Consider the following 24,584-nt stretch of genomic DNA (forward strand, 5'->3'; position numbering starts at 1 on the left):
TAGTGATGTCACTTATGTCAACCCCCATATTCTTAACCCCCAACCTAAGACAACCCTATGACAACTGGGCCCTCTGGTTCTTTCTGTAAAGTGAGGTCCTTTCATGACTCCTACGTCCTGACTCCATGTCCTTATTCTTCTCCAGGCCTCTGATGTGAAGGCTAATTCTGAGAAAATTGGGACGAGAGTCCTGTGTGAGTTCAAGGGGAACATAAAGCTGATGGATGTCCTGTGAGGAGGTACAGAAGGGCCTTTGAGCAAATGGCCAGGTCACACTGCTACACACCCAGAGGCAGTCTTGCAAGTAGGGTTACCAAGCCTCAAACTGGGGCCAAGAGTTCTCCCAGAATTACAGCTGATCTTCAAATTACAGAGAACAGTTCCCCTGGAGGAAGTGGCAGCTTAAGAGGGCAGACTCATAGAATCTAGTAGAAACAAAAGTCCTAGATTGGTATCTTATACAAGCAGGGTTAACAGGAAAGGCTAATTAAGGATACATATAAAAGACAGCAGGTAGAATCCCACTAAAGCAAGCTACTTTTGATAAATTTTAGGCAACGCAGCTTAGAACTAGTACCACTAGGGTTCCCAGACCCCTGTTGGGGGCTGGGGAACCCCCACATTTGGGGGGTGCTCCCCTGCCACCGGCCAGCTAGTTGGAGGGCAGAATTCCACCCCCAGATGTCATTTTTCAGACCACTTTCAGTACAAGAAGAAAAGAAGAGAAGAGATTGGCTTTATACCCCGCCCTTCACTACCCAACGGAGTCTCAGAGCGGCTTCCAAACTCCTTTCCCTTCCCCTCCTCACAACAGACACCCTGTGAGGTAGGTGGGGCTGAAAGAGCTCTTGACAGAAACTGCTCTTTTCCAAGACCAGCTGTGCCAGAACTATGGCTTGCCCAAGGTCATCCAGCAGGTGCAAGTGGAGGAGTAGGGAATCAAACCCGGTTCTCCCAGATTAGAGTTTGCACACTTAACCACTACACAAAACAGGAAGTGCCTGCCCCAATGTGCTGCTGTCACCCGGAAGTGGCGCAGGCACATCAGGGATGTCTGGGGGTAATGCTCTAGTATTTGGGCAAACTCTATGTAAATTCAGCCGAATTCGGTTTTACTGGAAGTGGCTCGAAACCACTCCCAGTCTCCCGGAAGTGGGCCAGGAGCCCCCCAACGGCCAAGTACCACTGAATTTCCTGTTGCGTTTGCTGAGTAGTGAGCCTACTCCTTAGGAATTCAAACCAATAAAAATAAGTAGAAATAGATATTGACTCAAGTGGACTTATTTTTGAGTATGCATGCACAGGATTCGGCTGAAATCTTAATGGATTTCAATAGGAGAGTTAAGTAGGTGCAGCAGCAGGCCTTAAAGTGTCCAGCCTTTGCTGGATCCTGCCTATTTACACCTACTTCTCAATCCACCACAGGGCTAGTGGTCATTTCAAACGGGTTGGTGCCTCTGTTAATTGTTCTAAACCTGCGTAGTGTCTTCCCAAGCAAGAAAGGAGTACTGCCGGGTTCTGTTACGTTATTACAAAAATCCATAAGCATTGAGCAAAAATTCGCAGGTGCCAACACTCCAAATCCTGATGTCCATTTCTGAATTGCTTTGAAAGATCTGAGTTTCTTTTTAGAAAAGGATTCTACCAATTCCACCTCAGCAAGCCTAGCCTAAACCCTTTGTTCTTCTTCCCTTTTTTTTGCCAAGAAACATTATTTATTTATTCCCTCTCCCAATATATGTGCAGCCACAAATTGCTGTCATGCATAAGGTATTTGCTGCTCAGCCCAAGATCAATATGCCACAGGAATTCACTCTTTCCCTCCATCTTCCACTCACCTGTCCTTGTGCATTAGTGACTAGTTGACCTGTGACCCCCTGAAGGCCGGAGAGTGCATTGCCAAAGGCCTGCGAGCTTGCTATAGAGCCCATGGCCGCTGCTGCCGCCGCTGCTGCTGCTTGACTTGCTAGGGGATTATTAACCAGCTGGAAATGGGAAGAAAAGAGCAAAGAGTGAGGGCTGCTGATAGCCAGGCAGCTGCTACACACCAACACACCGCTAATTGACGCCATACTATCAAGGGGACAGAAAGGGGCCAATGAAAGCTCCAGTCGTTTCTTGAGAGCCTTGTGGTCTGGGTGGAGGCAGGCCTCTGATAATGTGTAGAGCAGGCAGCATGGTCTTTAAACACTCCAAGAACAGGGCTGCCAACCTCCAGGTGGGGGGGCTGGAAATCTCCTGGCATTACAAGGGATCTCCAAACTGCAAAAATTGCTTATTTATTTAAAAACTATTCTACTCCTCCTGAATAAAATGGCTGCTTTGGAAGACGGGCTGCATGGCATTATACCCTGCCGAGGTCCTTTCCCTCCCTAAACGCCACTCTCCCAGGCACCATCCTCAAATCTCCAGGTGTTTCCGAACCCAGAGCTGGGAACTTCATTTAAGAGTTTCTCTGATATCGAGCCCAACTGATTTTGTGTTCAGTGGATCACGGACAAAGTCCTTTGTGGCCAAAGAACCTTTTCCAGTTGCAGGGAGTTATTTACACGGGAGTATTCAAGTGTGCAGGCTGTCACCTGTGGCCCGTAGTGATAGAGGTCCAGGCTGGAGTGCACCACATACAAAGAGCCGGTTGACAAGTGTCAGCCGACGGCCAGGAAGGCACAGACTAAGCTTGTGTAGGGGCAGAACATTTATCCTGTTCTGAGCTCTTCAGAGGAAGAGCAAGGTAAAAACATAATAGATGGACATTTGGATTAACTCAGGACATAAAGGACACCTCCAGTTAGCTGGAATTGCCAAATTTTTCCAAAGCTCCGAAATGGGACAGCCCTATACTCTAATTGTCCTCTCCTCCTTTTATAGAGCTGGCTCAGGCTAGCTGGCTCTTGTTGGATCATGGAGGTTGAGCAGGGTTGGCTCTGGTTAATACTTGGATGAGACAAGCTACAAGCATGGACGGCTTCAAAAGGGAATTAGATAAGCATATGGAGCAGAGGTCTATCAGTGGCTATTAGCCACAAGGTATAGATAGGGGCTTTGGGGCAAGTGATGCTGTCATCTTAGTGCTTGGGGGGGGTCAACAGTGGGAGGGCTTCTAATGTCCTGGCCCCACTGGTGGACCTCCTGATGGCACCTGGTATTTCTGGCCACTGTGTGATACAGAGTGTTGGACTGGAGGGGCCTTTGGCCTGATCCAACATTGGCGTCCCTTATGTTCTTATGTTCTTATGAGACCTCACCAAGGAAGTCCAGAGATTCTAGGCAGAAACAGGCTAATAGTGAAGACTGCTGTTCGTCTCTGGCCTTGAAAACCCCATGGGGTTGCCATAAGTCAGCTATGACTGGATGGCACTTTCCGCCATCTTTTATAGAAACAGTGACGTTTCTTTCTTTCTTGATACTTCTTTAGAGGAGCTCCTTTAGAGACCAACGAAACTTCCCAAGGTATAAGCAGGTATCTGACAAAGTAAGCTCTGATTCGTGGAAGCCCACACCCTGGAAACTTTGTTTGGTCTCCAAAGTGCTACTGGACTCTGTTTTTGTTCTGCTGCTACCCACCTGAAACTACATAACAGCCGTGTTAGTTAAACTTGAAGCTGAAGCCCAGGGAGTAGACATTCCAATGGACTGACCTCTGAATACCATTTTATTTTTATATACAAACTTCATGGCGATACCCAAAGGATAATTGTTGATCACATAAAACTATATGGTCTTACTGAGTCAAGTAAAGAAAGTGGCATAAAATGTATTCTTTGAAATGCAAATGTTCATTTTTATTTTTGCCCTCTGAGCTTTCTTTCCAAACATCTCAGTGTTAAATGCAAATGAGATGCTTTTACTATCCCTCTACTTCTCACAGCCCACTGAGATTAGGAAAAACAGAAAACAAGGAGGAGGTGAAAGACAGAGAATGGGGTGGGGGGAGAGAGAGAGAGACTGATTGGCTGATATTGAAGGAAAGTTGGTTGGAGTTGCTACAAATGCTTTTTGCAGGGGTTACAAATCGAAGTCAGGAAAAGTTTGGATTAGAGAAGCACTTGGTTCCACACTATACAGGTCCTTTTTATACACACACACAGTGCTGATAAGTGTTTTATAAAAAAGAAAAGAATTCATATTTATTTTATGAATTCAAAGGTATTGCAAATGTGGCTTAGGGGAAGTTGAAACTATCACACATATGATCCTCAGGTGTCCCTGGTATAAGGAGGTCCGCTCCAGATATCTTGAGCCTATTGCAAAACCAAGTCCCGATATGACAGAATCTGATTACATAAACTACATGCTGTCAGATGAAAATCAGTTAATCTCTAAAGCAGTTGCCAAATTCTGCACCATTTGCTGTTGTATTCGAAAAGCCCGCTTAATCGTGTCTCAGTTTTAAGACGATCTTTTGATTTATATTTTATGCAATTTGTATTAGTTGTTGTTACTTTATTTTATGCATCCCTATACAATGTATGTACTTTTAAGCTATTTTTTATAATGTTGGTGTATTTCTGCTGATTTACTGGCTTGATGCCATAATTATCTATCTGTCTGTCTGTCTGTCTGTCTGTCATCTATTTTATGAATTGCTGAAGAAAAGGCATTCTGCATGTGCCAGGAGGTATTTTGGGGAAGTGATGCTCACCTATAACAAGGAAAAAAGGAAGACAGTTGTAGAAAACCCCATTTTTAATGAGAATGTTGCTAGAAGAAAACAAAGCAGGGGGGAGAGGAATGGATTGTTATGTAGAGTGAACGTGATATTCATGATCTGTGGTTGCAGTTTGAAATGAACCGTGACTCATGAAACCTCATATTAAAATGGGTGTTGTTAATCTTTAAGGTGCCATTGGACTTTGTTTTACTTTGCTAGTAATAAAGGCAGGGGTCAGTGATTAATTTATACACACACACACACACAGATATTGCTTTTCTCCTGCACACTATAAAAACTATACCCTACAAAACTAAAACTACAAAGAGAGTAACGAACCTTTGATAGGCTAATCAAATGCTTTGAGTATATGTCTACATGCTAAAAATTACATTCAATTCTTTAAAATCTAATAAAAGTGTTCAAATAGAACGAACATAAAGACATTTTTGATATTACATCACATCTGGTTGAGAATATAAGTAAATTAAAGGTCAACATAGGTAATCTCAGATCTTCACTTATATTTCTTCTTAGCTTTGGTTTTCTTCTTCTTTTGCCAGGGGAGATTTAGTTTAAAAGTTTTAGGGGCTGCATCTCCTAAATCTGAATCCGAGTCAGAGATTTCACCCCAAAACACGGAAGTAGCTGTAGAAGATAAACTATCCGTATTCAATTTCTGTTGTTCGCTATTTTTTCCCGTTTCCTTTTCTTCCTCTGCTCTGTTTCTTTGTTTGGTTGAAGATTATTGCTGTTCAAGGAAGAGTTCAGCTTTTAATGGAGAGTCAATCTTTTCCTTCTTCTCTTTAAAGTTGAATATAAGTCCTTCTGGACATTGTTCTTTTGAAGGAATGCTGTAATATTTCTGTACTGCTTCCTTTTCTTGCGTATTTCAAATGCGACATCTTTCAATATTTTTATCTCCTCTTCTTGAATTTTAACTGTTGTTGCTGTAGATGCTTTAAGTATTGAGTCTCTTATTGATCTTTTTGCAAATTTTACAAAAATTTCCCCTGGGAGATTTTTTTTTTTTTTTTACAAACTCTGAATCAGTTCTGTAGATCATATCAATATCTGCTTGTATTAATTCAGGTTTGTTATTGATTAAGGGGGCCATTGCTTCGCTTATAATTTTTCTTCTCATCTTTTTTCTCTGGCACCCCTTGAAATCTCAAGACGAAAGAGGATCTTTCCATTTGTAGCTGTAGAAGTTGTTGCTTTTCAGAAGTTCTTTCTTTTTCCACTTTGTCCATTCTTTGGTGTATTTCTTTGGTCTTAATTCAACCTTTTTATCTTTTTGGCTGACTTCTCTGATTTGACTGCAGTTTCCTTGAGCTCTTTCTGTAAAGTGTTGAATTTTTGGTTGAGGTTCGTAAGATGGTCCAGCAGAGGGCGCATGGCTTCAGAAATTCCAGTAGCTAACTCGCTGGTATTTTCCGGTCTTGCGACTGGTGATGCTGTGCTGGCATTTCCTGTAGAGCCTCTGCCTCTGGACGCCATTTTACTCCCACACTGAGACATTGTTTATACTTAGGTAAAAGTTTATAAAAGTTCTGAGATCTTTACTATGTTTTAACTGCTTAGCTCAGAAGTATTCCGCTTCGAAAAGGGTGTTAATCGCCTGAATCCGGCTTGCTTCTACGCTGCAATTTCACTAGTGGGTAGGGTTCTTCCTTTGCGAGTTCCCCCCCCATCTCTTTGAAGCTATGCCGTTTCGTTATGCCGATTTCTTCCACCACCCTTTTTGTATATGACTTTCTCTTTGCCACTTAACTCACTGTTTGATTAATCACTGGATCGCTTTGTCTCGTAGATTTTCTTTTTAGTTAAGTCCTTGTATGCTCTGGTCCAACATCATCTCTGAGCACCATTGCTGGCCTCGGGACAGCAGGACCTACTGGAGCAAAAAGGAGCACTGTTTCCCCAAGCCGGAACTTTGGGAGCGGCCCCTTCAGCGCTCCAGGCTAGAAGCCCCCTCTTGGAGCTTCATGGGGAGGTCAGGACCAGCCGATCCCCCTCCCTGCTGCCCCGATCTGACTCGCCCCCATCCGAGCTTGATGGGGTGCGACCATTGCAAGTAGCCGTTCACCAGAAATCCAGTGGTTAATTTCTAAAGGGAGGGATGCTGGATTTTAATCTATGGATATAAACTCACTTGGTAAATCCTGCTTCTTGGTTCTAAATTATGGCCTATTGGGAACCTGTAGTTTCTCAACTGTGATGGACAAAACCTCTGCACTTGTCCAAAGGCAACTGTGGCCACTGGTTGCTCAGCCTTCTTGTTGTCCTTCCTCCCAGTGAACCAGACATAGACATTGCCCAGCCATTGATCCAAGCACTTGTACTGATGGAAGGAGGAAATGCTGGAGAGCTCTACAACCTGTCTGAAACAGCGACTCTGTCTGAGGCTGAACAGAGGTGGTGGGAAGCAGAGCAGTATCTTAGAGCTGATAATCTAGCGCCCCTCTCCAATATTCAACCAGAGCCACCTGAAGACTTGCGGCCCCCACCTGCCTCCAGGTCACCATCACCAAGCTCCATTCATCGGAGAGGCAAAGAGGTGGGAGATTTCAGAGCTTGCTCCAGTGTTCAGGGCCTCAGTCCAACTCTGGCAGCTGGTTAAACAAATTGTTCACCTTGGAGCTATCTGTGGTCCCACAACTCCCCTTCATCCAAGCCTAGCTTCTTGAGCCGCAGATGAAAACTTGTCAGTAGTGACACTGCTAGGACCTGCTTCTGCAGGAACTTGGAAACTTTATACATCAGGGAGAGCACTAGGCCAGAAAGCTTCACTGACATCCAAGTTTCTGACATGCTGGACACTGTAGACATTGGTGTGCTTTCAAACCAGTGATTCCCCCACATACATTTTGAAGTAGTACAGTCCTGTTTGAAGGGCTGTACCAGGCACGCCTCTGAAAGATTTGAACAACTGTAACATAAAGACAAAATGCAGGATAAGAAAAAAAAGAACGAAATACAAAAAACCAACAACACAAACATTAACGTTTGTGAGGTGCACAGTATTTCTTCACAGGAAATTTGTGATTCTCTTCAAAGAGTATAATGATCAATTCACAAATCATTTAATGTTTTCCTACTAAACGCAGGAGGCCTGTGTTTGTGCTTAAATTCAATAATATGTCACTGAAATATGTAGATCTCTGTATCAAAGTGGCACTAACTTGCCGGGGCCTTTAAAAATAGCTGGTTTTTCAAAGCTGTCTGCTCATTACATACATTTGTCGTGGTTGAAATATTTGCTGTCTAAATCTACTTAAAATCAAATCTACTGGTCTCAAGAATAAGAACTGATATGGATATTGCTGATGCAACCTGACTTGACTCAATATGAATTGACACAACCTGAGGTGATTGGAACATCACATCCCCTCAGACACATCCTGGATTCACTCATTACGTAGCATAGATTATGGATTGTCTCAAGCCATTTTGATAGTTGCTATGATCAAACTGGGAATTTTAACCTTACTGTTCCCCAAATAGTAGACATAGCAAAGGATTGGCAGTAGAAAGCAGTTAAAACAGGAAAGAGCAGCCACAATTTTTTTTAAATGTGTTTTCCCCCTTGTCTGCTTTATGAAGACAAAATCCTCAAATGGAAGAAAGTTAAGGAATGCTTTTGAGATCCAGTTCTGCCTCTATGTTCATAGAAAGGGGTACTTGATAACTAGGTTGGGTCATGTTGGCCGGACAAATATATAAAGTGATAAATGATTAGGAAAACAGGACATTTCCCCCCAAGCTGATAAAATGATCTTATGAATGACAGTCCAGTAAATGAATAGCATAGTAGGTGGTGGGAATCAATTCTTATTCAGGGCTCTTTTTGTAGAAAAAGCCCAGCAGGAACTCATTAGCATAATAGGCCACACCCAACAGCAGGGACTCATTAGCATATTGAGCCACACCCCTGACAGCACAGCTCATTAGCACATTAGGCCGCACCCACATGTTACCAGAAGTGTGGTCATCCAGCTACACCCACCTTTTGCTTGTTATTCTGTTTACCTTGTTTGTTGTCAAAACCCAGGACCTTTTTTTGTAGCAGGAACTCCTTTGCATGTTAGGCCACACCCCCTAATGTAGCCAATCCTAATGAGTTTCTGCTGTTGGGTGTGGCCTATTATGCTAATGAGTTCCTGCTGGGCGTGGCCAACTTGGGAGCCAGCCGGAACTCCGTTCCTGTGCGTTCCTGCCTCAAAATAGCCCTGCTTGTTGTGCTGTATGTCCCCTACTCCACCATCCTTGCAGGTATAAACGTAGATTTCCCCCCCCCCCTTCCATCATTTGGGCTGTGTCTTGTTCTCTGTCTCTGTTTCTCTCATTAAGATTCAATTCATACATTGTGTTTTTTAGTGTGCACCTGAGGGTTAAAATAGATATGACACAGGAGAAAGATAAAAGGGAGTGTTTAACCCTTTCCCCAGTCCTGATTCCTCAGTCTAAATCGTTCTCTCCTCCAGAAAATGCTCTCTGGCCCCATGAGGGGAAAACTTGCAAGGTTCATCTATACCAAATAGCAGCCAAACAGCAGCACTGGAGGTGTGCTACTGCGTTCATAAACAGAGGTATGCCCTTCTGAATCCATTGATTCAAATGGACACAGAAAGGTGTAACTATGTTTAGGATTACCCTGTTAGAGTGGGAGAATGGTGTGGGAAATAGGATAACCAATCCTTCCCCAGTGCTGCCTCTCTGATTTGAAGTCCCACCTCCTTAAACTGAAAACTGTGAAAGATCCTGATTACAGATCTCCAGCATCACATATAATACAATCCTAAAAAATGTTTTATGGGCACATTTAAATTTGAAAAGTGACTTTGCAGGTCACATTGGGGGAGGCAGGGTGGAACATGGATCAGAGCTTCAGGTGACAGCATGAAGATTAATAGTAAAGCAAAATTGCTAAGTGGGTTTTAGCTTTTCCTGACTTTTCAGAGCTCATTACTGGGAGTTGGTCAACATGCTGTACTATCCTGGTGCATTAAACAGTACAGAAAGGCTAAACACTGACAATTAAAACAGCAATTCTGATTTTTTTATATGGTCACAAGGCCAGGTTATGGGACTCTGCAATACTGCTCATCGTGAGAGACAAACCAAACCCAGAAAAAGAGGAAGTCAACATGCAAAGTATAAAAGTTTTTTTAAAAAATAGAGACAGACATCACACAGACAAAACATAAATACATAAATGTGTGGGTTCAGTTACATCATCAATTTACATGCTTAGATACTTCATACCATAATTGTTTTCCATGTTCCACCTTATGTTCTTACAAAAATCTTTTGCATATTTTTAAATATACGTTTTTGTATTCTATGAAACGTTATATGTCTGTATACTTAAATATTGTATTCTTCAATCCATTTCAAAATCTAAACCATGTAGTTTCATACATACACAAGCATTTACATAGGTATCTAAATAATAGGGGATTTCATTACCTCATCAAATAACCTGTTTAAATACCTCAATATTTGTTTTCCAAATATCACTTTATATTCTTACAATGATCTTTCACATATGTTTAAAAATGAAATTTTTACACTCTTTTGGTATATTGTCCAATGTTTCAATTCATTTATGGCGTTTTGAACAGCTGTATCATAATTATATTGTTCAGACCTTTATAAAATCTTGAGGGACTGTGTTTTTCTCCTTATCCAAAAATTTGATGCTTGTGTATTCTCTCTTATCCACAAAATTTTGGAGCTTTTCCATAGATTTTCATCCTCTTCTTCATTCTCTGATTTCTCCTCTTAAGTCCTAAAGTTTTAATTTTGTGCCTTTTCCCCTTGTAGATGAGACGATTATCTTCTGGTGGTAACCATCTATAATCCATTTTTATAATAGTCTGAGGTTCCATATATTCTTCTTTTCTCTCTCTTTGAGTACATATTCCATTTGCTGGTTCAATAATTCTATCTCTTGTCATTCTTTCATGCGGTCTCATGTTCAGTTCTTCAGTCAGTTTGTCTCTTTTTGGATACGTTTTGTAAGTCATATCAAGTGGATTATAGACGTCATTTGTATCTTCTCTATCAACATGTTCCACAGAAGTAAATGCCACGGCAGTTTGCTCTTCCTTCTGATTGGTGCTCTGCTGTAAGAGTAGATCAAACTTAGGTTGCACATCCTTCATAGCTTTTTCCACAGCTGTTCTTACTGCTGTTATGAATCTTTCCTGTGTTAATTGTTTAAAGTCTGTAATCAACAATGTATCTATGCCTGCACCAGTCATTTCCAAAATATCGTGTTAAAAACAGGGGGTCTCTCCAACTCTTTGTCACACAACTACCTATACTTACACAGCAGGTTTTATTATGGTTACATTAAAGAAAAACAGGAGCATTCCCAAGTTAAAAAAAAGAGTCTTTCAGATTGCCTATCAGTAAAACACCTTACAATTACACCACTTCTATATTTGCAAAACAATAACCATTATAGTCCTATTAAAGACTATATTAAAGACAATTTCAACCAAGGCCAGCATTCTTATCAATTGTTAACAGTACAAAGAAGACTGAATATACTTTTATAACTTCAACAAACCAAAACAAAGTATGTTATGAGAGTATAACATATAAAAAAACAAAACAAAGTATGTTATGAGAGTATAACATATTTTAAAAATTCAGATTAAGTTCCTAATAGTTCTTATTGATTCTTCTTCTTTTTACTTGTGATGCTTATTAAAGTATAATTATTTGTAATCCTTTAAAGGGTCTTCATATAGTTCATATAATTCCAGATAATTTATTTGTAATTCCAAACAGAGTCAAAGCCAAATCAGAAGAATATTTCCAAAATTTTGTAATCCACTATACAATATTGAAAGATCAATATTTTTATTTGACAGTTTTGTTCTCAGATCACAACAACCTTCTCTTCTTTTGCCCAAGCCATTTTAAAGAACACTTTCAGACCTTTTCTTAGCCGCTTGAAGAAAGAGGGGGGGAAGGGAAGAGATTCTTCACCCCTCTAATTCTTGTGTTTTCAATAGATTTAAAGGGGGCTTAATCAATGGGGAGTCTCTGATATTGTTGCTTGTACATTTACACATGGTGTTGGTGTTTTTAAGCAGTTCAGTTGGAGTTTTCTGCTTCTCCCCCTCGCTTGGGTAGTCACAGCTTCACGCCCATGCCTGGCATGGCTGCTCTCGATTGGTTCTTGCCTCCGGGTGATCAAAGGACTCCCACCCGCTTGCTGCCACTTGCAGGGAGTCCTGATTTGAGCCCCCTGCACTGTGCTCCTCTTCAGAGAGCTCAGTGGAGTTTCGGAGTCCCTGAACTCCTCTAAAAAAACCTTCGATCTAGCCGGCACACGGGAGAGCTTCCTGGTGTTGACCGTGCTCGCCGCACTGGCCCCCTTCTCCTCATCAAAATGCAAAGTAAAGCAGTGCCAAATAGTCTTTGGTTTTATGAATTAGCTTCAATGGGAAATAATTTTATTTATCAAACTCCCCGAGATTATATCATTTTTTTTAAAAGAAACCCTGCTTGGTGCCATTATTTCCTTTGCAAGTCCTTTGGTCACTTGGTCCCACCCCCCAGGATTATTTGTTTCTGGAATAATTACGTGGGTGGTTGAGCCTAACTAATCAGGGATCATGACAGCTCAGCAATGTTACTTCTCTGCTACTTTTGCACCAGCTAGATCATGACCATCCCAGTTGTTCAAGGTAACACGACATCTCCTGACTCCTAAAACTGAGCCTTCATTGTATCAGGACCAGATAATTAGTTGTGATACTTTTGCTGATAAAATATCAAGAATACACCCTGATTTAGATGCTGACTGTAACACAGGTCCACTGGAAGAACAGCCTAGCAGACCACCTGTTCTATTTATGGACCACTTTGACCCAGTTTCCTTGAAGGATGTTGACAAGCTCCTGGGATCTGTGAGGGGCAGTACTTGTGCCCTGGATCCTTGACGATTGTGGACTCTAAACCCATGCAAAGACCAAATCAACAAATCCTTTAGTATTCATTCTAAATTAATCACCAACTCAGGGCACCTTCCCTTGATCATTCAAAGAGGCAATTATTCATCTGCGACTAAAAAAAATCCCTTCAGAAAAATTACATACCCAGTTATCACACAGTCTCTAATCTGCCCTTCCTACACAAAGCGATTGAGAGAACAGTAGGAGACCAACTCCAGGTCTTCTTGGATAACCCATCTGCTCTAGACCCTTTTCATTCTGGTTTCAGACTGGGCTATGGGATGAACACTGCTCTTCTGGCTTTAGTTAACAATGTCCCTCTAAATGTAGACAAAGGTCAGGCCTCCTTGTTGGTCATATTGAATATAGCTGCCACCTTTGACACATGCCATCTTGTTGAGGTACCTAGAGTCAGAAGTAGGCATCAGGGATTGTGTATTGGGCTGGTTCAAATCTTTCCTCACAGACCAGACCCAAAGAATTGCCCTTGGAGACCAGTTATGATAAGTGGGGGACCTATCCTGTGGGTTTGCACAGGGCACAATCCTATCCCCCATCTTCTTCAATCTCTAGGAAAAGTGCTTAGGCCAAGTCATTCATAATTTGGGGGCTGGCTGTCATCAATATGCAGATGATCCACAGCTATATATACATCCTTATCCAAATCTCTTGGTGATGCAGTACAGGTACTATATGGCTGCCTGGTAGCTGTGGTTATATGGCTAAGAATGAACAAGTTGAAACAAAACCCTGGAATGATGTAAGTAATGCTGGTTGGGAAGGTAGAGGTCTTGAAGGACGTTATGCTCTCCTCTTTCAATGGGGTTCAGCTGACCCTTGACTCCATTAAGAGCCTCAGGATTATACTGAACCAAGCATTATTGTAGGATAAGCAAGTTAATGCAGTTGCAAAAACTGCTTTCTTCCAACTCCGCCTGGCTTGAAAATGGCCCCATATCTTGATATGGCTGATCTGGCCACCTGGATCCATGCCAGGGTGACACTGAGACTAGACTACTGTAGTGCACTGTACATTGGTCTCCCCTAAAAATCAATTTGGAAACTCTAGTTGGTGCAGAGTGCTGTGACTCGACTATTATTGTGAGCTAGATGGAGCATGCATATTACTCACATTTTGCAGTCAGTCCACTGGCTGGCCACCTGTTACAGGGCTCAATTTAAAGTATCGGCCATCACATACAAAGCCCTTCATGCCCTTGGATCCTCATACGTGCAAGACCGCCTCTCCCCCTATGCACTGCCATGACAGCTTTGCTGATCTAAGCAGGTTCTTCTGCAGGTGCCAACCTGCAAATGGGCAAAATCAACAACTACTCATACACGTGGCCTTCTCCACTGTGGCCCCCGCCTTGTGGAATGGTCCTCCTGAGGAGGTCAGGAAGGCTTCCACTCTCCTGGCTTTCCACAAACAGTGCAAAAACTGAATCATTCAAGAGTGTTTTTCTATGCAGGCAATTGGGTAGCACTGTATAAAATGACTCATAAAAGTTACTTGGATAAATTCTTACGGACTGTGGTCTCTACTACTGTGTATAGTTTGCTGTGATTTGGATCCTACTATGCAATTGTGCATCATGTATTTATTTTTTTATTTACTTACTTTATTTATATCTTGCCTTTCATCACAGTGGGGACCCAAAGCAGCTTACGTCATTCTCTTCTCCTCCATTTTATCCTTACAACAACCCTGTGAGGTCAGCGTCATCATCGTCATCATCATCTGGCATTGTGTGTAGGATAGCCAAGAGATCCAAAGATTGCCTGGCAGCCTTAAGTTCTAGCAAGCTAGATTTATTATTGTGGCAAGCTAGACTTATTTTTTGGACTGAGAGAGCTGTGAGTGAGCTGTGACTGGCCCAAGGTCACACAGCTGGCTTCATGTGGAGGAGTGGGGAATCGAACCCAGTTCTCCAGATTAGAGTCCACCGCTCTTAACCTCTACACCACACTAGTTAGGTTGAGAGTGTATGACTAGCCCAAGTTCATGCAGCAAGCTTCCATGGCATAAGTGGGGATTCAAACCTGGATTTTCCATATCCTAGTCTGACACTTTAAACCACTACACCATGCTAACTGCCATATAATGGGTTGGTTCTACAACCCAAATTGTATTCCATTGTTTATTGAATGTCCCTCCCTGTTGATTGTTTTGACTCCCTCTGTGTAATCCGCCTTGAGTCTCAGTGAGAAAGGCAGACCATAAATAACATAAATAAATGAGTCATGTAATGCATATGGTGATCAGAATACCAGACAGCCAATCAGATCTGGCTACATGATAATTTTAGTGAAGGCAAGTGAGGGCACTGTAAAGGAATGAAGGACTAATTTCCTCGAAACGTGTTGAAAAATGCCTCCAAAGCACAGTATGGAGTCGTCGTGAAGCATCCAAAATATATATAAACAGTGTTTTGTAAATGAAAATATAACATTTGTTTTGGTTTCCAGTTGTCACAGACTGCCGTCGCTTTGTTACACGCTGGAGGATGCACACCAACAGGGACCGAGCGCCTCCAGCATGCCAATGATCCTGCTGGCCTGGCGTTGTATATGAAAGGAATGTCAAAGGATTAATACTGTAAGGCAGCAGAAATTGTTTTCACACAGAACCTCCTTTCCCTTCCTACACACTTTCATGTGATTCAGTGCCAGCAAGCCACCTACTGCCAAAATGAGCAGTAAGTCCTGATATAGACGCATCTCTGTCAGGGGTCTATTAGGGAGGCTGCAGAGGGCTGGGGGCCGGTTCCGTTGCAGCCCTTTGACAGCAAGGTAATTTCAGATGGAGTTTTGTTAAGCTCCTTAAAGAAGCACAGGAAATGGCACACCGTCTGAATTCCGGATGCTCTCGAAACCTTGATCTGTTTTTGCAACAGTTATCAGCGAGCCATTCAAAATGTCGCCCTTCCATCCATTATGCTGGATCATAGAATCACAGAGCTGGAAGGAGCCATACGGGACATCTAGTCCAACCGCCTGCTCCATGCAGGATCAGCCTAGAGCATCCTTGTCACCCCGCCATATTTTTCTATTTCATTCTGCTAATTTGTGTACAATCAAAGGCATCAATTACATATCATTGGGAACTGATGGTTACTGCAGTGTGCCTGGCCTGGCCTGGCCTGACTCTGGCTGCCAGAACGTCTGCCTGACCCAACCAGCACAGTGTGCCTAAAGGGGGTGTTTGTAGATTTCCAGACCAAGTGACTTCATCATGCCAGGGACATCGTGGGAGCTCCTGGAAAGCTCCCACTCCCCTGCTGGCAAGAGCGCAGGACCTGGCAACCCTAAGCCACAGCACTTCCTGTCACTGCATCTGTGACTCCCTAGGAATTTCCCCAAATCTCTGTGGCCTTTCCCACAGAGTGTCACACACCGCAGTGACATCACCTCAGGATCTCGGAAGTGACATCACCACATCATGTGACTCTCCCCTTCCGCATGACCCTCCCCCATATGCTCCTGGACCTTATGGGCAATTTACCTCAAGGGTTAGGGTGGACCAAGCTTGTGGGGTAATCTAGTGCTGTAGAAGTCCTATTAGGTAAGTTAATTACAGTTTGTTATTTTACAGGTAGAGGTATATCTTGAAGCTCCATCATGGGTAGGGTTGTCATATGTCCACTGAGACTCCAGCAGCCAACAAGTGGGAAAAACCCTGCCATCAGTAACTGTGTGAGATCAGTTCTGGGAAAAACCCAAACATGATGTCTCACATCTCTAGGACTTGGCTGGAAACTCTATAGTAAAAGCCTCTCCATGAGTGCCATTAAGTCTACTAGTTTCCCTGGAAGCAATGGCATGATGACCACCCTACCCTGTCCTCACCCCCTTGCTGATCTCCTGCTGGTTGCTAGGCTGGGCCTGGTGAGTCTCATCAGGGTTCTCGTCTCGGGTCAGTCCATTGTCTTCTGGGTGAAGTGGAGGGCCAGTTTCAGTGATGGCAAGCCAAGTTGGGCCTTCGCACCCTTGCCAGAATCCACTGGCGCTGCACACACAGGATGCTCGGACCCAGCTCCTGCCTTTCTGTTCATAGGGAAGTCATTAGTCCTGAAGTCTATGTTGCACATAAGCAGTATTCCCCTCGCTTTAAGGGCCCTTATTGTCCTGAAGAAGACTAGACAGTTGTGCCAGCGGGTCGTTTTGATGTGGACCAAGCCTCTCAAGGGGTACCATTAAATTTACTGGCATAGTACAGACTAGGTACAATGCTTGAGGAGGGCTGTCTTGGAGGGCAGGGGAGTTTATATCCTCCCCACCAGGCAATACATTACAATATACCGTCCCTGTATAGGGGTGATAGTATTCACGTGTCTCCTGAGGACTGTCACATCTATCTGGCTGATCTTTGTCATTGCCTACATTATAGTCAGTAGGGGAGGTAAGGGGAGTTAAGCTTGGCTAACCCCCTTATTTGGCAGAGATAGACTGGGTTGGTCAGGATAGGTAGGGAAAATTAGCAAGCACCCTTAGGGATTGGACACAACGGAGGGTCATTTTTTGAACAGTCCATCACATTTCTTTCAGTAGGGTGGGATGAGGAAGGAGTGACCTTTGTGCTAAGCCACATTGTCCTGAACCTGGTAGTGGCTCATGGCAAATTAGGGGAGGAGGAGGAAGCCTGGCACTTCTTGGCACACATTCCATGTGCTGGTGAGGATAAATAAAGCTGGAGGAGTTGCTGGCCATGGTGGATTTGCCCAAATAATGGCAGTCATGGCAAGGTGGCCTAGCAACGCTTGTTCCTTAAAATATGTTAGCGTATTTTAATAAATTTTGATATGGAACAGCCATTCAAGTAAACTAAAATCAATACTTGTGGCTCATGTCCTTGTTTGGGGAGTGTGCGCGCGTATGCCTGGGACAACATCTTTCTCCACAGCAAAATCTGCTAACAACCTGAAAATCTGTACATTTTTCATTAAATCCTACATTATTGCCTTCCTGTACACAGAATCGTGCCCTTCCATAAGGCATTGTTGATAGACAGATGAATTTCTTCATGTATCAAATCTTTTCTACTTTTATCTGTTGACCAGGATCACACAAAATATTTATAGAACCTTTAGGCAATCTTTTGCACTTTATAAAACAAGGATTTTTTTGTGTGGTAAAAATAATATAAGGTCTAAGCTTCTCTCAGGTCTGATTCTGATTTCTTTTGGATGGGAGAAAACATGCAACAAACACAACAAAGTCAATGTTTTTTTTTTCCCTCTCGTTCTTTTAAAAACAGTTTGAATGTGTACTGAGTTAGGCTCCTTGGCCTCATATGTACTATAGATAATAACATGGCAGATCCGTTTAAAATCCTTGATGAGTTAGCTGTTTTACTGAAATGTACTTGGTCTATGTTCAGTGTTGTTCCCCCTCCCCCTGCCATTTTGGTGTACCTCAGAAATAACTCTCCTGAGAGCTGTCTACAGCCACCATGAGAGGAGAACAACCCAGTAAAATGTAAGGGCCTTATTCCACTTATTAAGGCCTCTCTTCATAGTACTGTAACTCTATGGACTTCAGTGGAGTTAAATCACTTGGATATGAGCACAAAGGGAGAGATTTTTTACTGTGTGAGGTGCTGTGGGGGGAATCATTACTATCTCAACCACGGTGATGTTTTTCTCTGGTTCGTGGTCTACATGGGAACGGTAGTTGACCGTGCACTTTTGCATCCCCCTCAGATGACTTTTTCATTTTGAATTGTGGTCGCATATTCAGACCTGAAGTGTTTTAAAGCCTTACGTATAAGCAAGCCATGATTTTTTTTCCCCCAAGAAAGGAAATCACATAGCAAGTGGTGCGCATGTAAACATTGTTATGTCTACATGGATTTCAGTCTCAGGAACCTTGACACACAGTAACTTGTACAACCTCAATTATGCTGGTGAGAGCTCAATAAAGGCAGACTTTGGCAGCAAAAGGCATTGCCTGCTTGTACAACAGTTCAAATCCTTTCCTCGTAATGCACAACAAGAGCCAAATGTTATCCTCTGAACTAAGAGGAGAACATGACCCCATGCAGTTAGCATGGGGGAAAAAAATCTTGAGGTAACACTCTGAAAACATGGCAGAAGTTCCTGTTGAGAAGAGCTACTGCCTTCCTTTTTTATCTCCCACAATTCTGTCTCTAATTGTAGCTTTCTGTAAATGTAAGTAACGCAGAGGCTGAAAGTTCACAACCAGCCACAGTTAATCACAGTAACATCACTTTACCCATAAAACATTACCCCCTCCCCCCTAAAATAACAGTTGATCTGGTTTCTGTGAATATAAACTTGAGTGAGTTAAAAAATGATAGAGATCTCTTGTGCTAGAACTGAGAGAATGGGTGCAGTGTTTGAAATAATTCGGATTATTCTTCAAAAGGTCTTCACAAACTATAATAGTGTAGCCTAAACTGCACTCTGAGAATAGAGTGAGATATAAGTATTTTACCCTTAATGGCCTTCTTTGAATCCATGTGATTTCTGGATAAAATGATATGCTAAATTCCAATGGGTATACAGCATAAGTGACCAACTTGCACTGTGAGGGTCACCAGTGGCCCAGTTATGGCAAAGACTAGGTCTGAATGCCTGAAGGCTTCCCTACTGACGTGTTGTCCTACTCAGGGGACTAGAGGTAAAGCCATTGCCAGGTGCTTGGAGGGGCACATGTTGTTGTAGGTGTGATATGGAGTAATAGTTGATGTAAGTTTTATGTTTGATTGTTTATATGCTACTGCCCCTTTAAGACTGAACCATATGACATTCTGGGGAAAACTGAGAAGGCAGTCAGAGATGGCAGACTTCAGCGTTGAAGTAATGTTGGTTTGGAAAAGTGTTTAAATGTTTGGTGTGTTCTATAAAAATCAACATTTTCTGCACAACCTGCCTTTCCCCTGATTGGAGTATAACATAGGCACGTTCTAGACTAGAGCAGAGGTGTCGAACTCAGCCTAGATCTGACATAAATTTCACTTTGTTGGGCCAGGCCATGTGTGCCATAAAATGTAACATGAAGTACTGGAGATATAAACTTTATAAAGGTGATTTCAGATGTCAAATGGCAATAGCAGGTGAATGACAATAACAGGCTTGATAGAATTAGGTGTGATATGCAGAGGGGAAGTAGGTGTGGAGACAGGAAACCTAGGTCTGAATTCCATCCAGGAGGATTCAGTCTAGGGGAATGCAAACAATAAACAGACATAAGTCTGACATTAGAAACCACAACATTCAGTTGCTGACCTAAAAGTAGCAGTGCTCTTACAAAGGAATTTCAAAGGGAGATTAGAAAGAGAGACTGCTGAATTGCAATTGATAATGAAGTTCAAGACAATGCATCCTCCTGGACTGAATTGAGAGCTAGTTTTCCTGTCTCATTACCAATGTGTGCTATTATCATTTGGCATCTGAAATCATTCCACTCTCCAAGATATAAGGACCAATGTGTTCTAATTCCTAATCAGGCTTTTTTTTGAAAAAATAAATAAATCCGGATATGAACAGAGAAATAGAAGAATAAGCCAAAATGATTTTCTCACTATACACTGTGCTTGTCAGAAGAACCCCCCCTCCCTCCCTTCCTCCCTTCCAAAGCTTATGTCTGGAATAAAACGTTGCTGGTCTTGAAGCTGGAATGGGATTCCAACTTTGTTTTTTCTCTCTCTCTCTCCTCCTCTCCCTCCCCAAAAGAGGAGGAGCAGCCCTGGAGAAGGAAGCAGAAGCTGTGTGTGTGTGTGTGTGTGAGAGAGAGAGAGAGAGAGAGGCAAGAGGCGGGAAACAGGAAGCAAAAAGCCACAAGGGAGCTGGGGGAAAAGCAAGCTACAGTGCAGCTGCAGCAGCAGCCCTGGGAAAGGAAGCAGGAGAAGGAAGCTGCCTGGGGGGCCAGTTTTGAGCCCTGTGCGGGGCTGGACTCGGCCCACGGGCTGCACGTTTGACACCCCTGATCTAGCCCAACATCGGTCTGTTCTAGCTGCAGTTTTCTAGGGTTCCATAAGGAGATCTCTTCCCAAGCTCTGATACTAGCTTTAAGTCATAACATCAGCAATGAAAGTAACAGGGAAGTAAGAGATCCAGTTGGCTGACTCTGGGGGAAGATGAGAAAAGACCTGTGGGGGAAGGCAGTGAGGAACATTCTCGGTAAAACAGCTGAGGTGACATCTGAGAAGGAGTTACCTGAGTGGAAGTGCAACTGTTATGAGGATAAACTGGCATATATGAACAGCTGACATTGCACTGTGAAACGGTTGCTGGCATTTTAATAAGGCCTCCTTTTCCTCAGGCCTTCCCTTAAACTACTGTTGCTGGGAGGAAAGGCTGGTCCTCAGAGCCCTCTGTACACACCACATCAATGGTGATTCTTCTCGGACATTTTCTACTTAGCCCTAGAATGAGCAAGTATAGTAGGGTTGCCAAACTTCAGGTGGGGCCTGGAGAACTCCTAGAATCACAACTGATCTCCAGCTGACAGAGATCAGTTCCCCTGGAGAAAATGGCTGCTTTGAAGATTGGGCTCTATGGCAGTATATCCAACTGAGGTCCCTCCCTCCCCAAACCCCACTCTGGGGGGGAGGGGTTCTGGGTTCATAAACTCTTTGATTACAAATGCCCTACACCCAGAATGGACCAAAATTTAACATAAATTTAGTAAACTGATAACTGAGAGGAAAAGCAGGATTCTTCATAAAATTCTCACGAGTCTCTTTTCCCTGCCTTGAGGGCATGTCCTACAGGTATATCTACATAATGAACTTACTACACTATCTCAGAGCTTCTCCTAAAGAATCCTGGAGAATTGTACTTTGGTGAAGGTGCTGAAGAGTCATGTCTAACCATACTCCCACCTCATTAACTGAATTCATGTATCCATGGTATACTTGGAAGAAGCAGTCTCCTATATAATAATTTTACACATTTCTAGCTTTCTTCTTTATTTGTCACAATTAGGTCTACATTGTCTGAGTGTCCAGTTCTGGAATCAATGCCATCCAATTCCCTGGTTTTTAACCATGCTGTACATCCACTCCAACTGATTGCCTGTGATGGATTGGATTTTGTTTTGAGTAGCCTGGTCAAAAACAAAATCTTGCAGATAATTGCTTACGTTGATCCCAACTCCTCTGATCTTCATTTGTTGCAGTTTTAAAAAAATATAACGGTTCATTAGTCCTGTGACTTTTAACACAGATGTTAACCAAATGCTTGGCTAACCTGCTGAAAATCAGTGGGATTTCCAACACTGGTTTGGAACATGCCTAAGTTACTGTAGTATCATGGTATGAACCTGAAGCATTAAGAAACTTGACCTGTCTGCTGAATATTTGGTGTAAATGAAATCTTTCCTATACCCATCTCCACAGCAAACGGTGGAACCTATACCTTTATGAACTACTTTGAGATTATTTAGTAAATTTTATATCATAATTTTGTAAAGACAGAGTATTATTGCTTCCACTGGAAGACAATACAATTATGCCAAGGAAATAAATCATAACCCGAAGAAAGCAAATCCTATTCCAATAAAAATATAATTCCTCAATCTTCTGAATGTCTTCTTTCTGTACACCTTGAAGAACTTTTCTAACTAGCATTCAAGCATCAATAAACCAAAGTACCCTGTAAACAGCTTATTTTGGAGAGAAATGTCTTTACATCTAAAATCGGATTCACGTTCTACCCAGTAATCAAGTTGAGAGAACCTACTGAGTAACACTATAGTGATTTTCCCTTCTGGTTTTTCTGCTTTTCCTAGAGGATTAAGGTCTGGAAACTCAATTTGTTCTTCTAAATGTACGATCAATAAAAGGTGGCCTCTTCCTTGTAGGATCATCGTTTTGCCAAATCTCAGACCTTTAAAAGCACCCATTCATTTACTTCGTGCAAGTTATCTGAACCGACAGGAAATAAAATCTACATTCAATTAATCAAATAAAAAAGTTTGGTTTCATCATTACTTTCTGAAACAGTGGTTGAAGCTCTGTACATTATAAAAGGAACTGTTTTATTGTGCACTAGTGAGAAACCATTCATCAATTTGAAAGGTAAAGAAATTGCATTTTACTTTTGTAACATTTTAATATGAGGACTGATAATTAAGAAATATAGCCTTGGCTAATGCTTTGTACATAAAGTTTGGTTCCCCTCTAAAGATTTAAGTCCAGGTTTACAAAGGAATTTCTCTGTGACCTTGGGAAAAGTCCCTGATTATCTTAGTTTTCCATTATATGCAGGATGAATAGCAAAACTTTTTTTTTGGTCTAAACTATCTACATCAAAAATCTTTCATTTGGATTCTTAGGGCTGGCAATTGGACAGATAATTATAACTAATAATCATAAATTGCAAGAGGTAAATTTTGTATAATACAAATACAATTGTTTTAATACCCTTGAAAAACTAGTGTCTACATTATCAATTGCTGTTCCATTCCTTGATAGCTGATCTGCTAGGGTCATACAAAGAAAAATAGAGAGTGATGCTCTGAATTCTTGGTACTTGGGGGGCAACAGTGGGAGGGCTTCTGGGGTTCTGGCCCCACTGGTGGACCTCCTGATGGAACCTGGGTTTAGGCCATGTCTGACACAGAGTGCTGGACTGGATGGGCCATTGGTCTGATCCAACATGGTTTCTCTTATGTTTTTATGAAAATCTGGTTGTTCATATATTTAGAGGATATTTTATTTTAAAGGATTTTCCTTAGTATACAATGTATGTATTTGTTTCAAAGGGTTTTAAAATCCATGCTTTTACATCTTATATAGCCTTTGCATCTTAGATGTCTTTTTAGGTGTTGGATCCCAAGCATTCAAAATAACTCCACGTTGAAAAGCAAGTAAGGTTTATTTCAAAGCGTTGGTTTAACCAGAACAGGACATTGTTAGGAATAGCTACAGGTAACCGGGGAAGGCATAATATAGACATTTGAACCAGGTAAGGACCAATGATCCCAGTTCCCTCTGGCGGGAATAGAACATGAAATTCGTGCCCATTGCAGGCGAACGCAACAGTTCTATAATATCAACACAGGTTCAGTTCACATGCTAGATACCCAAAACATTCTAGGCGAAGCGTTCCTCCTACACCCAGCTGCCCGACCTTGGCGAGTTCCGCGGACTACATAACATAACTCAAGCAAAACAAGCAATGAGGGAAGGGGGGGGTGTAGGATACTACACAGGAACCGGAATGACAATGGCAGCTTGCTGACATACTGCCCCCTCAAAAATACACATTAACCAACATCTCCCGGAGGATCTAGGAGACCTCCCGGCTAGCCCGGGAGACTTTCCGGGAGACCTCCCGGTTTGCCCGGGAAACGTTTGTGGAACTCCCGGAGCAGGTAAGGGGCCCGAATATCCCCTACTTCCACCCATTCGCGGTGCTGGGGTCCGAAGTCAACCCATTGGATGAGGTACCAAAGTTTCCCACGCTTCAATCTGGAATCAAGGATTTCATCGATCTCAAAATGTTCTGCCCCCTCTAATACGATGGGAGGGGGAGGGTCATGGGCAGGTCTCCACGCACAATGACCAGGATCTTTTTTCAGCAAGCTCATGTGGAACACAGGATGTAGAGCTTTCAAATTCTTAGGTAATTCAACTTAAGAACATAAGAACATAAGAGACGCCAATGTTGGATCAGGCCAAAGGCCCATCCAGTCCAACACTCTGTGTCACACAGTGGCCAGAAATACCAGTGCCATCAGGAGGTCCAGCAGTGGGGCCAGGACATTAGAAGCCCTCCCACTGTTGACCCCCCCAAGCACCAAGAAGACAGAGCATCACTTGCCCCAGAGCCCCTAGCTATACCTTGTGGCTAATAGCCACTGATGGACCTCTGCTCCATATGCTTATCTAATTCCCTTTTGAAGCCATCCATGCTTGTAGCACCCACCACTTCCTGTGGCAGTGAATTCCAAGTGTTAATCACTCTTTGGGTGAAGAAGGACGTCCT

General features: G+C 42.6%; 1 protein-coding gene across 2 annotated transcripts in view; it reads right to left on the reverse strand.

Annotated features, from left to right (window-relative positions):
- The window catches only part of POU6F2 (POU class 6 homeobox 2), a 408,372-nt gene that overhangs the window by 45,698 nt on the left and 338,090 nt on the right, over positions 1-24,584 (reverse strand). For both annotated transcript variants that reach the window (XM_015417914.1, XM_015417913.1), the window contains exon 7: positions 1,839-1,985. In XM_015417914.1, coding sequence (XP_015273400.1) covers positions 1,839-1,985 — 147 coding nt within the window. The remainder of the gene's footprint in view (positions 1-1,838; positions 1,986-24,584) is intronic.

The sequence above is a fragment of the Gekko japonicus genome, unplaced genomic scaffold (assembly GCF_001447785.1).
Source record: "Gekko japonicus isolate JY-2015 unplaced genomic scaffold, Gekko_japonicus_V1.1 scaffold708, whole genome shotgun sequence".
Taxonomy (NCBI): domain Eukaryota; kingdom Metazoa; phylum Chordata; class Lepidosauria; order Squamata; family Gekkonidae; genus Gekko; species Gekko japonicus.